Source organism: Physcomitrium patens, chromosome 5 (genome assembly GCF_059467195.1).
Source record: "Physcomitrium patens ecotype Gransden chromosome 5, ASM5946719v1, whole genome shotgun sequence".
Classification (NCBI taxonomy): domain Eukaryota; kingdom Viridiplantae; phylum Streptophyta; class Bryopsida; order Funariales; family Funariaceae; genus Physcomitrium; species Physcomitrium patens.
Genome location: NC_143414.1, coordinates 6767811 through 6780355, shown reverse-complemented (window position 1 = coordinate 6780355; position 12545 = coordinate 6767811). Strand labels below are relative to the sequence as shown.

The following is a 12545-nucleotide window of genomic DNA, read 5'->3' as shown; positions in this document are numbered from 1 at the left end:
AAAAAAAAAAAAAAAAATGTTCTTTACAAAATATTATACATGAATAAAGACTAGCTTGCAATACCTACTTCAATTATAGAAATGCACACATTTTCTACTTCCAAAAATAAATTATTTTTGTTAACATATAATGTTGTACAAAATTGTTAAGTATTATATCCATCATTGGAAAAATGGATCATCTCTAGAAACCATTATTATAGTCATGGCCCTCATCTTGACCCCCTCATTCCTAGTTCACACTTCTTCCATTTCTAGCCTTCTTCATTCCTAAATCCCCTTATTCCCCACAATAGGGTGGGTTATTTTAACATGTATACATATATACATACAAATTAGAAAAAAAATAAAATAAAATGAAATCTAAGTTTTTTATTATTTATATTTCTTCATAAATACATATTTTATTTTTAAATCATGTCTTGGTGATTATTCATATTGTGTCACAATATGAATAACCTTAAATAATATTATACATATTTTTATTTTGATACTTTCACAAAAATAAAAATAAACATTGATAAAAGTATATTTAAATTGCTTTTCATCTTTGATTTAAAAATAATTTTACTAAAACATTATTGGCGCATGCCCATGCCTCAAGTATACATAAATATTTTTAATCTGGTAATATAAAAAAGAACAACAAAATAAGACTACATTATTAGATAAATACATAATTAAATAGTCGCATTAAGAACAATTTGCGTTAAGGAATCAATGTAAAATTTGTCGTGAAATTATGCACCCAAACGAAAGAGACACAATTTTTTTTGTACAACGGGATTTCAAAATTTTCTTGTGTACTAGAATTGAGTGGAATCCAGTCTCACACTCAATTAACTTTCTTTATTCGAATTAAGTGAGTTAACCATGATTAGAGGCACGTGGCTGGCATTGTTTCCAAGGCCACAATTGTCAGGTCTCCGCTTCGCAACAACGACGATGGCGATGGCGATGGCGATGCCAACCAACGCTGGGGTCGGCGCAGGATCCCCCCTCCTCACCGACTTGCCGTCGTGTGGGCTTGGATTGAGCGTTCGACCAACCGAGGTGCATTGAAACGACGGTGTGACGATGAATTCTGGTGATTTCGCAGAAGGATTGACATCGGACGAAGATTTAGAACCGTGAGGTCGGAAACCAATGTGTTGGCCAATTGCACTGAGGTTCGAATCGACGAATCTCGGGTAGCTACAAAATCCGCGGCGAAAGAAGTGCTTGTAATTCGCGCTCTTGAAACGAAGGGATTGATCACCCACACGAGCGTGTTTTTTCGAAGTCGTTTGACAGAAACGTTGTTGACGTAGTACATGACTTGGGCTACGCTCTTGGTTCTACAGTCTGATTTTCCAGTATTGTATGCTCTATTTGCAGGGACTTGAGTGTGGAAGATTTGATTGATGAAAGTTCCCGAAGTGGGCTGAAAATTTCACCATATCATACACAGCGTTGCAATCTCTTGCATTTTTTCCTTGGAATAACTTCTTGACACGGGATTGCAAGCTAAGCCTCGTTTTGCCAGAGGCTCACTTCGAGCCGAATTTCTCAATTCTGCAAACTAGTTGCTACGTTTCAATTTTAGTCAGCTACGCTCTGGCGTTTGCCAACTTCATGTTCGATGACTTGCTATGGAGTTAATCCACTTTGAACGAGTTTTCTAGTTCATAGGTCGGCGAAGCTTGCACTTGCACTGATTTCATTACCCTTGAATATACTTCACTTACTTAAGCCTTGTGAAGAAGTGTTACCTATGGTTCTGATTGCTATGTATACATCTTCTTACACAACATTCAGATCGATCCATTTTCAAATGGAGTTAAAGCAGAATATTAAAGCAATGTTCCCGATTTAGGACAAGCTTTCTTTTCTCGGGGACTACAACGCACCGTTAAATCGAAATTATGTCGATTGGAGCTGGGAACGGTGACTTTCAACGCTGAAATAAGAGTGTAGGGAATGATGAAAATAGGCGTTGGCGCCGCAAGTTGGGGAGAGACCCAATAGTCGGACGTCAGTGAGAATATTTCGAAACAAATAAAGGAACTAAACATAAGAAAAGAGGCGCGAGGTGGCGCTCTCACAACTGAGACGCCAACATCCGAGGCTCTGAGGAGCAGGAGGAGTGAGTTGTCTTGGAATCCTGAGTGTGGCTGTCGTTGTGATTATTCCTCCGTGAGCACCATCGGAGCCAAGTTTTGAATGATTTTAGTAAGCGTTTGATTGACCTTTCGTGGCATGCGAGGTGGCTCATTGTATCGAGGTGGAATGGTGATGCGATTGGAGGGCGAGTGTTGCGTTTACGCGCGTTTGGAATTAGGGGTTCGATTGGATTGTAATTCGTGTTAGTGGAAAGAATGGGACAGATCCAATGTTGCGATAGTTCAATTCGTCTGCTAGACATGATGAGATCGAGGGTTGCCCCCTCATCGCCTTGCTAACTAAGGTGTAGGGAATCCGCTGCAATTGTTCAAATGCAATGTTGATAGAGTACTGTCCTGAATGTCATTATTGTCCGCATCACTACATGTTGCAGTAAATTGTTTTAATCCTCTGTGCAATTCATAGTCAGGAATTCGTGTCAGAGTGGCACACCTGCATATTGTAGTTGTCAGCGATTATCCACTCTGCTCTTTCGAATTTCAATGGGCTCTAAAGTCTAAAATTGTTATCTAGCATGTTAGCTTAAACCTCATAATAGCAACGTGGAGATTCGCTGATGATTAAATGAAGATGCAAGTTTCGAACATGTTTGATTACTTAATTGGTATATCGTCGGAGGATTAGCATGCAGAATGAGCACGGAAAATTGAGGAGAAATCCTAGGTCAAGTCGGTGTACATCACGTACATATTGTTATACAGGATAATGAGTATCTGATTCGCCCCTTCTGATGCAGATTTTGGTGGCACAAGGATCTTCATCTTCCACATGAGAAACTGCGTTCGTTGGGCAACCCAGGTGCTGTAGCCCCTCGGTCCTATCAGGGGCAAAATGTCTTGCCAGGGGTTCCTCCAGTGCATCCTTAAGTCCATCAACTTCTTGGTGACTCTCGTTGGGACATTCATGATAATCTACTCCCTGTGGATGCTGAGAGAATGGAGCTCTGTCGCGGGTCATGAACCACGATCGTCTTCTTTTGCTCTTGTTTTATCAAGTGGTATTCCTGCTTTGTCCAGCTGGGGCTTTAGTTTGCCTGCTGAACTGCGCAATCGTGAAGGAGCTATTACAGAGAACCTTGCAAGATCACTCTTGAAGGACAACTTACAGCTGCCAAACCTCCCTGCTCCTTGGTACGTTATATATTTACTGTCTTACTGAGCAATGTGACCATGCACGTAATTCCTGAGATGAATTTGAAGATGATTTTGCCAAGTTGGGAAAAAAGAGGTGCACTCATTTTGAGAAGTGGCTGCTGCAGGTTCATCTACGTGTTCTTATGTGCCGGGGCGATCACATGCTTTGTCTCCCTGACTGGCCATGTTGCAGCGGAGTTAAAAAACAGCTTCTGTCTTTCTTGTGTATCCTACATTGAAGTTCATTATAAAATATTTTGATGGGAAAAAACGAATTAATACAATTAGTAACGTGTGAGTAGAGTCCATCAGTTCATTCACAAGGTCAGATACATTTGGAACATGCTTGGAAATTCTCCTTAATGGAAAAAAAATAGTACAGTGTACTTCAAGTTGTGCTCATATTGGCACAATTCGCAGTGATTGCGGCTCTTTTTTTTGACCGACATTGGCGAGATGTAAGTTCCTCTTCCTGACTTCAATTATCTAGAACAGGATCTTCGCTAGTTGCTTTCTTGGTTGGGTCCTCAGGGTTATTTGTTGCTGTCCTTGAGTGTCGTTTGTGAAAGTTTCGAATTCAGCGAGATTCTCGAATACAAATGCTTGAATTTTGTCCAACTCACCAGTAGGATCATCTTGTATATGTCCGCTGTGGTGTCTTGTCAAGGAGTATTTGGGAATGGATAGAAGATTACTTAGATTGCTTGAGGCTCAGTCTCATGAATTTTTCTGTTGTGCGTCTAATTCACCTATTTTCTTCCCTTAAAATCATGCATGTTTTGCCCCATTAGTGTGCTTTCACTTAATCAGCTGAGTCCTCGTTTTTTTATTTATTTTTTATTTTTTATATCTGCCAACATAACTTGAAAAAACATTTTTGCAATGATCTTACACATTGACGAATGCAGGTACTTGGAATATTTTTTGCATTTGTTCTCCGGGCTGTCACGGTAAGCGCACAAAGAGGCTATGATAGTGATGAAGACTACATAGCTGCCAGGTCAGCTGGCCGTCAGCCTGGAGGCAACCGGCAGGTAAATCAGGCCAACCCTGCTCCGGGTTCTGCCGCTGCAGTAGAAGCCCGAGCTCCCCGTCTCGATGCTTGGAGCACAAGGATGCGAGAGAAGGTACATTCTGTGCTTTGGCACAAAACTTTACTTAGCAGTTTATAACAACTTGGCAACTTCTGTTGACGTAAATCTATCTATCGTCATGTGATTTTCTGTTGCTTGTTTCAGGTTCCTGTCACAGATACTGGGCTATGTTCTTTTTTTTTTTTTTTTTTTTTTTTTTTAATTTTAAAATCCCGTGGAGTCTTTTGTGCTTCACTTGGATATGTTGGTGCCGAAAATTGAGCCCTGTGTTTTCGCAGTATGGCTTGGACACCAGTGAGTTCACATCTAAACCGTCTGAGTCGAGGAGACCCTTACAACCAAATCAGACACCTGGTCCAGTGGAGCAACAGAATTTTTGCACCATCATGTAGACCACGTCTACTTTGTCATCTTCCACTCTATTCTAGCTTTTAATTTGTACCTTTTACAAGGAAAATGGGCATACCTTTCACTCTCTACTTTTGAGCGTGAGTGATAGCCGCTCTACGGTGTTGGGAGTAGAAATTGCTAAAAATCTAAGATTTGAAATGGTGAACAAGATTGGATTCTCATGCAGATCATGGATACCTTGACTTCGTGATATTCTTAGCTTCCTATCTCTATCTCCAGTGTTGGTGGCTTTCAGACTCCTGACTGGTATAGAACAATGAAGTCTTGCACAGGCCAGCATAAATGGCCAGAAGTGGCTGTTATAGTGCACGTATTATATTAGTCCTATTGGGCAAATTGTTTCTCCTATATATTATAATATCATTCTTTGCAATAGCTAATGCATAATATGTTGACTGAAAAACAATCTCATTTCTCAGAGTACAAAGATACAAGTCTTAAGTACTACTTAGCTCTTCCATTTGCTGAGTTTAAGTACACCTTGAAAATCATTGTAATATATAAACTAAATAAGGAACCGTAAGTTTTAGTGCAACAAGTGTAGCTTTGAGTGTAGATTATTGGTTTACGTTATATTGTGCCATATCTGATAGGATGATTGATTGGTGTCATGTTATCACAAAGACATGGTGATTAATAAAGTGATGTAGTAGTGCATTTTATTCAATAGTCTTTCTTGTTTTCAAACTTCATTCTAAGCAAAATGTTAATGCACAATTTTTTTATGTTAAATCTTGATTGAATTTTGCAAACACAAGTTGATGACTTGAAGATACTAAGTATTTTCTTTATTGTAACTACTGTCATTAGTATTGAATTGTGTATAGAGTTTTTCTTCAATTTGAAAAATTAATATTAATATGATGAGAGGTTTTCTTCATAAGCATATGGATTTTTTTATTATACTTTCTTGTCTTTGTAACTTCATAATGGTTTGAATAATTATTTACTTGATTGAGTTTTTAAGAAGGCTCTTTGATCATGTGAATTGCAATCTATTTCCAACTCCCTCTAAAGCAAAACAAGTGCCAATATCTAGTTCTAATGTTTCTAAAATTGAATATAGTGGCACTTGATTTTGAAAGAATTAATTTGTTGACTCTAGCAAACTGTTTATTATAGATATACTAAGTTTAATCCATAAGTTTTAGATTTCAAGTACAATGTTATTCAAAATGATGTTTAAGATGACACTTCCACTACTCTAAGATTAGTTAGGATTAAATTTCTTTAATTTCAAATAGATAAATCTTTTGCATCCCAATGGCTTCTCTAAGTTTATAAAAGTTAGGATTTGAAGTAATTTTAATCAAGATATATGCTTCTTATTAAGAGATAGAAATGTAATATAATTAGATGTTTCTTGCTTTATCTTTTTTTCAAATAAATTGATACTGTCTCTCAATATGTTTTGTCCTTATATATAATATTGAGTTATAAACTAATTTGATTATTTTTTAAGATTTGAGTTAGTTCTTCTTCTACTATTTGTGATTAAGGCAATAAATATTGGAGGTATATTGTCTTGAAAGCATCATTAATCTATACTATATATATATATATATATATATATATTTATAGTGCTTAATATGACAATAAGTCAATATTTAGAATTCCAATCAATTCTTGCTTCTCTAATTTTATATATAATATTAAATAAAGATCTTTTAATATTCAAATATCTACTATAATTGGTATCTATAAAAAAATATACTATAATTATTTGTTTCTATTAAATACTTTAAACATCTTATGATTGAAATTAAATAAAATTCTTAAAGAGTTGTAATAATTTTTTTCACATATCCTATTATATAAAAATATAAATATTATATAGATTATATAATGAAGTAATATTTAATATAATTATTTATCAATAATTTTTTTTCTTATTTTAGTTTTTAACTTATTAGTTGAAAATATTTGAATAGATGTATGTTTGCATCTTTCTATACCAAATCTATAAAGTAATTATATAATATTTCTTTGATGAAGACAAATTTCTTGTTTTCAATACACAATTTTACTTACAAGATTTAATTTAGATTCTTCTAGCTTTATTGTTTTATGTGTATTGAGTAAATATTTAGTGATGTGATCATTTTTATTCTTTATCATTATATTATAATATATTTTTAATTTACTATTAAATAATATAAATATAAATTTCTTTTTATTAAACCATAAAATATTAAAAATGAATCAATTTACAAATACTAAGTTCTAATAACTTTCTTTAATTCTTATAGGACATGTATTAATTTTGTCAAGGATATAAATCAAAATAAGAAGAATCTTAAAACACTCTTGTATAACTCAAGAAGAATAAATATTCATTCTAAAAAGTAATATAGTATTAAGACTAGAATGACTATTTCCAAAGACAAGAAGAATATAGACTCTTAAAACTATACTAAGAACAAGAAATGTATTGAGAAGAGTAAAGAAGGCTTCACTCTTGCCTCTATATATACTATCTAATTAGCACTTATATGACAATATACTATAGGACCTCTGATATGTGTCCAAATTGCAAGACATATATCTTAACTTACAAGGAAAGTTTTGTACATGTACGCCATATAATTAACTTGTTCTACAAGCTTTTAAAACATGTCATATGTGGCCAACTTATTGACTAAATTTCTAATCTATAAACATGTATAAAGTCAAAGTCATATTTAGAATTTTTTTTTATAAATTATAAAATTAATGTATTTTTATTTATTTCCATATAATTACATAAGTAATTATTAGAGTAAATATGTATGTCCATGACATTATTTCCCTTTCTAGGAATGAATTCCACAAGAAGCGGTCATCATATATTGAAGAAATCCAAGATGCAGCAAATTATGTTTGCCACATACTCTTATCTTTGTTCTCTTTAAAGATGTTTGATAGGTCCTCTCAGCCATTAATAGTGTCTCATACTGGGGCGGAAAGACCACCTTGTTATTTGATCATTTTTGAAGCTTTCATAACTCCCTTCAAATAAAATATTTAAAATATTGTCAAGAGTCATTTCTACATCTAATAAAATCACCAAATATCAAAAGTATCTTCTAAGATCGTCATACCAAACACATTGTATCTTGCCATTTATTCAAGAAAGAACATGTTGTTCTTGAAGATCTTCATCTCGATTGTATCATTTTAAAGGTTGTAATAATCACAATGTCTCTTCTGATAAGTCAGCAAACAATAACTTTTGAGTTGAATTTGTTAGTTATTGGTTTTTCATATCTTTAGCACCACAAATATACAAAAACTACAAAGAAGGATAGAAGGTAGAATGTTATTTTCTTTGGATCTTATTTCTTTTATAACAAAGATTTATTATTCTTCATCTTAATTTTAATAAATATTATGAATGAAAAGCCTCAACCTTCTTTACTACATTTGCAAGATATTTTATTGGCTCCCATGTGCATTTATTAATACCATATCCATGCCAATGAAGAAGATATTCTAACCTATTTTGGCACTGCCTTGAATGTAAGACTCCTTTCATTTTAAACTCTTAATTATTATCCACTTCTATAAGATGAAATAGAATTTTTTTCTTCTTAATATATTTATTGTTTTATATGACTCAAAAAAAAATACGAGTTTGATCTTCATAGATTCTGATAGATATAATTGATAAGCAATAGAATTGACTTATTTAAAAATAAAAAATGGTCTAAGCCTATGATAATTGAATTCATTATAAGGGCAATTAGTCTTGATATTGTCACGAGATAACCATATTTTGTGACCATTATGGAACTGATGTTGTTCCTTAGAATAAACATCCATATTGGTCTTTTGTCATTCTTGAGCTTTTAATTGTATCTTTATTTTTATATGTATTTCAAATAAATAATTTTTTAAATCTTCTATTACAAGATTATCAACTATTGATAAGTCAAAAGCATCAAGTTATGGATAATAATTATAATTAGTAAAGAAAGGAATTTTTTACATTGAAGAATATATTGTATTATTATAAGTAAACTTTACCAATGGTAAAAGAATAGTCTAATCATCTTATTGATAGTTGATGGTAAATTTTAAATACTGCTTCAAAACTTCGTTTATATGCTTCATTTGTCCATTGGTTTGAAGATAAAAGATTAAAGATAACTTTATATCTACTTTTAAAATCTTAAAAAGACTTCTTCAAAATCTTGATACAAATTTAATTTTCTTATTTAATATAATATCTTTGGATAATCCATGATAACAATAGATATTGTCAAGAAAAAGCTTAATTTTTTTTTTTTTTTTTTTTTTTTTTTTTAGTAATAGATTTTATATATGGTATAAAATTTTCTATCTTTATAAAGAAATCTACTATCATAAAAACTTAAAATTGAAATATTTATGATAAATTTTATAGAAATAGAAGACTATAGTTGTTTCAAAATAGATAATGATTGAAAAAATCCATAAGATTGATGATAAGGAGTTTTGAATTTTTAACAAATGTCTTTAACTGCCTATTGTATTTGATGCTACTAAAATTTTTTAGATATTAATTCCAAAGTCTTATAATATCTTACATATTTGATTATTAGAAAATTATGATGAGCTTGAAAAATACATAACTATGCTTTGTTTTTTGAAATGTATAATTGTACTTTGAAATAGAATAGATTATTTTTAAATTCAAACTTAGAAATATCATAAAACTTAAAAGAATTATTCTTGATATCATGAATAAAAAGATCAGAGGTTATACTTGATTGAGCTTGCTTGAGAAAAGTTGAATCAACAATCAATGTTGATTTCATTGCTTGAAGATAAAAATGCTTCAACTTTAAGATAATCATTTTTTGTTGATCAAAAGTTGTATTTTTTTTTTATGCAAGATAAGAATATTTAGAAAATATGTCTAATAAATCTTGTTGTTTTTTGAATTGATAAATTCTTTTGAAATCAAATTTTAATAAAAACATGCTCCAATAGACTTCATGACAATTCAAAATATATACTAATATGAAATAATTGAGATTCTTATGATCCATTATTATACTATAATTGCTTATAGTATATAAAAATTAATTAAAATATATAACATATTTATAAGTCTTGATATATATTAAAATAATTAATAGATTAATTTAAAAATAATTGATATAAGAAAATTTATTTTGAAGTTTATTTATTTTAAATATATTATTTAAATTATATAAGATTTATATATTTAGTATAAAATTTTAGAGAAGATAAGAGCTCAAAGATGAAAATTTAAATTACTAAAAAAGCTTATTTGGAAGGATGAAAGCAATGTATGAATGGATGTCACGGACATACTCATGTAAGCTAGTAATTACATATACAAATAGGTGGAAGTAAGTAAAAGTAGATAAAAGTAAGTTAATTCTATAGTATTTAATATGGAAGCTTTTTAGAAGCTTCATAGATGCTGCTTTGACTTCATAGGTGTCTTTAATTGACTTTTTGGATTAGAAACGTGGTCAACAAGTTGGCCATGTGCCACACATGTTGTTAGCTTGAAGATCAAGCTAACTATGTGGCCCACTCATAGAAAAACTTGCCTTGTTAGTCAAGGCATGTGTCCTACAAAGACAACACATATTGGAGGTCCTATAGAACATCGCCACATAGCCCCTAGTTAGATAGTATATATAGAGACAAGAGTGAAGCCTTCTTTACTCTTATCAATTCCTTTCTTGCTTCCAGTCTACTTTCAAGGGTCTCTAGTTTTCTTGTCTTTTGGTAATAGCCATTCCAGTTTCTCTTTCAATATATATACTTGTTTATTTATATTTTGTTACCTATCTTTGAGTGAAGGCTCACTTGTCTTAATTACTTTTTCATCGAGTTCTTGTCTTTGACAAATTGACAAGAATATACCTACAATATGAGAGCTTTGTCTAATCTTAATTAAGAGTGGATTACCCCTTTTTCTTGATAAGATATAAGCATATTAGAAGTTGTGGATTACCCTCTTATAAACTGATATTGTCTTTAGTATTTTCTTTATTCTCAAGTCCTCTCTTCTATTTGTCTTGAGCGATATTAAACATCTTCTCTTTTCTAAGTGTTAACATAGCAGAACTTCTTGAAATGAAGAGTGCAATGGCATAAATACAAGAGCAATTGAGGAAGTTAATACTTGCGATGCATCAATTCAATTTACTACCACAAGGAGCAACAAGATTGGCAGGAAGTGAAGATATAGAAATGGTTGAAGCTGCTTCAACATCTGCACCAAACCATGTCCTTTCTCCTATGGTCGAATGTCCTTCCAGTGTTAGATAACCAAGAATTGTCCTATCCGAGAAGTTTAATGGCACCAGATCCAAGTTTCGAGGATTTATCAATCAAGTATAACTTGTGATTGAACTTCAATCCGAAAGCTATCAAATTCTAGAATTGCAAGTTAGATTCATTGATACGCTTCTTTCAGGTTCAACACTATCATGGTTTTCATCTTTTCTTAAATGACAAGATCCAATATTGGATAATCTAGAGGCTTTTCTAGTGGAGTTTTGATCCATGTATAGAGAATATGATGCAATTCATATTGCAACCAATAAGATCCATATTTTACGACAAGGCAATCAATCAGTAACGTTGAATGCTTCACAATTTTGACAACTTACAACTGATATCAAATGGGATGATGCTGCACTTATTAGCCAATTTTTTTACGGATTATAATATGAGGTAAAAAAATTAATGCTCAACTTACTTGATCCTCAAACATTGAGTCAAGCAATTGACTTTGTGTCAAGGACAAAGACTCGATGTGGGAAAATATACACAAAAAGGCTATCTCGATATAATAAGTCAAAATATAAACAAGTAGGTATATTAAAAGGAAACTGGAATGGCTATTGCCACAAGACAAGAAACTAAAGACTCTTGAACCTGGACTAGAAGCAAGAAAGGAGTTGACAAGAGTGAAGAAGCCTTCACTCTTGTCTCTATATATACTATCTAACTAGGGGCTACGTGGCGACGTTCTATAGGACCTCCAATATGTGTTGTCTTTGTAAGACACATGCCTTGACTTACAAGGCAAGTTTTTCTACGTGTGGGCCACATAATTAGCTTGATCTTCAAGCTAACAACATGTGTGGCACATGGCCAACTTGTTGACCACGTTTCTAATCCAAAAAGTTAATTAAAGACACCTATGAAATCAAAGCAGCGTCTAGGAAGTTTCTAGGAAGCTTTTATATTAAATATTATAGAATTAACTTACTTTTATCTACTTTTACTTACTTCTACCTATTTCTATATGTAATTATTAGCTTACATGATTATGGCCGTGACATTACCCCCCCTTCTAGAGACGAGTTCCACGAGGAGCGGTCATCATATGTTGAGGAAATCTATGATGCGACGAATTGTATTCGCCACATACTCTGATCTATGTTCTCTTCGAAGATGATTGATAGGGCCTCTCAACCATCGGTAGTGTCCCATACCAGGGCGGGAAGACCACCCAGTTATTTGATCATTGTTGAGGCCTTCGTAACTTTCTTCGAATAGAATATTCGGAATACCATCAGGAGTTGTTCCTACCTCTAGCAAAATCACCAAACATCGAGAGTCCCTTCCCAAATCGTGATACCAAACGCGTTGTATCTCACCATCTATTCGAGGAAGAACATGTCGTTCTTGAAGATCTTCATCTCGATTGCGTCGTCTTGAAGGTTGTGACAATCCTAATGTCTCGTCCGACAAGTCAGCAAATGAAGGTTCTTGAGTTGAATGCACTGGT

At 32.8% G+C, this 12545-nt stretch overlaps 1 protein-coding gene across 6 annotated transcripts; it reads left to right on the top strand.

The window, feature by feature from the left end:
• Positions 1-836: 836 nt before the first annotated feature.
• LOC112282251 (tobamovirus multiplication protein 2A) lies at positions 837-5207 on the top strand. 6 transcript variants are annotated; one of them, XM_090250364.1, is made up of 6 exons: positions 837-1053; positions 2900-3293; positions 3422-3521; positions 3674-3754; positions 4205-4423; positions 4669-5207. In XM_090250364.1, exons 2-6 carry the CDS (start codon positions 2995-2997, stop codon positions 4780-4782), a joined length of 813 nt encoding a protein of 270 aa, XP_090106490.1. In that variant the 5' UTR covers positions 837-1053; positions 2900-2994; the 3' UTR covers positions 4783-5207. The 6 variants fall into 6 exon arrangements, with proteins under 6 accessions (XP_090106490.1, XP_090106489.1, XP_090106488.1 ...); XM_090250363.1 differs by having other exon boundaries at positions 837-1135; XM_090250362.1 differs by having other exon boundaries at positions 837-1190.
• The last annotated feature ends 7338 nt before the right edge of the window (positions 5208-12545 follow it).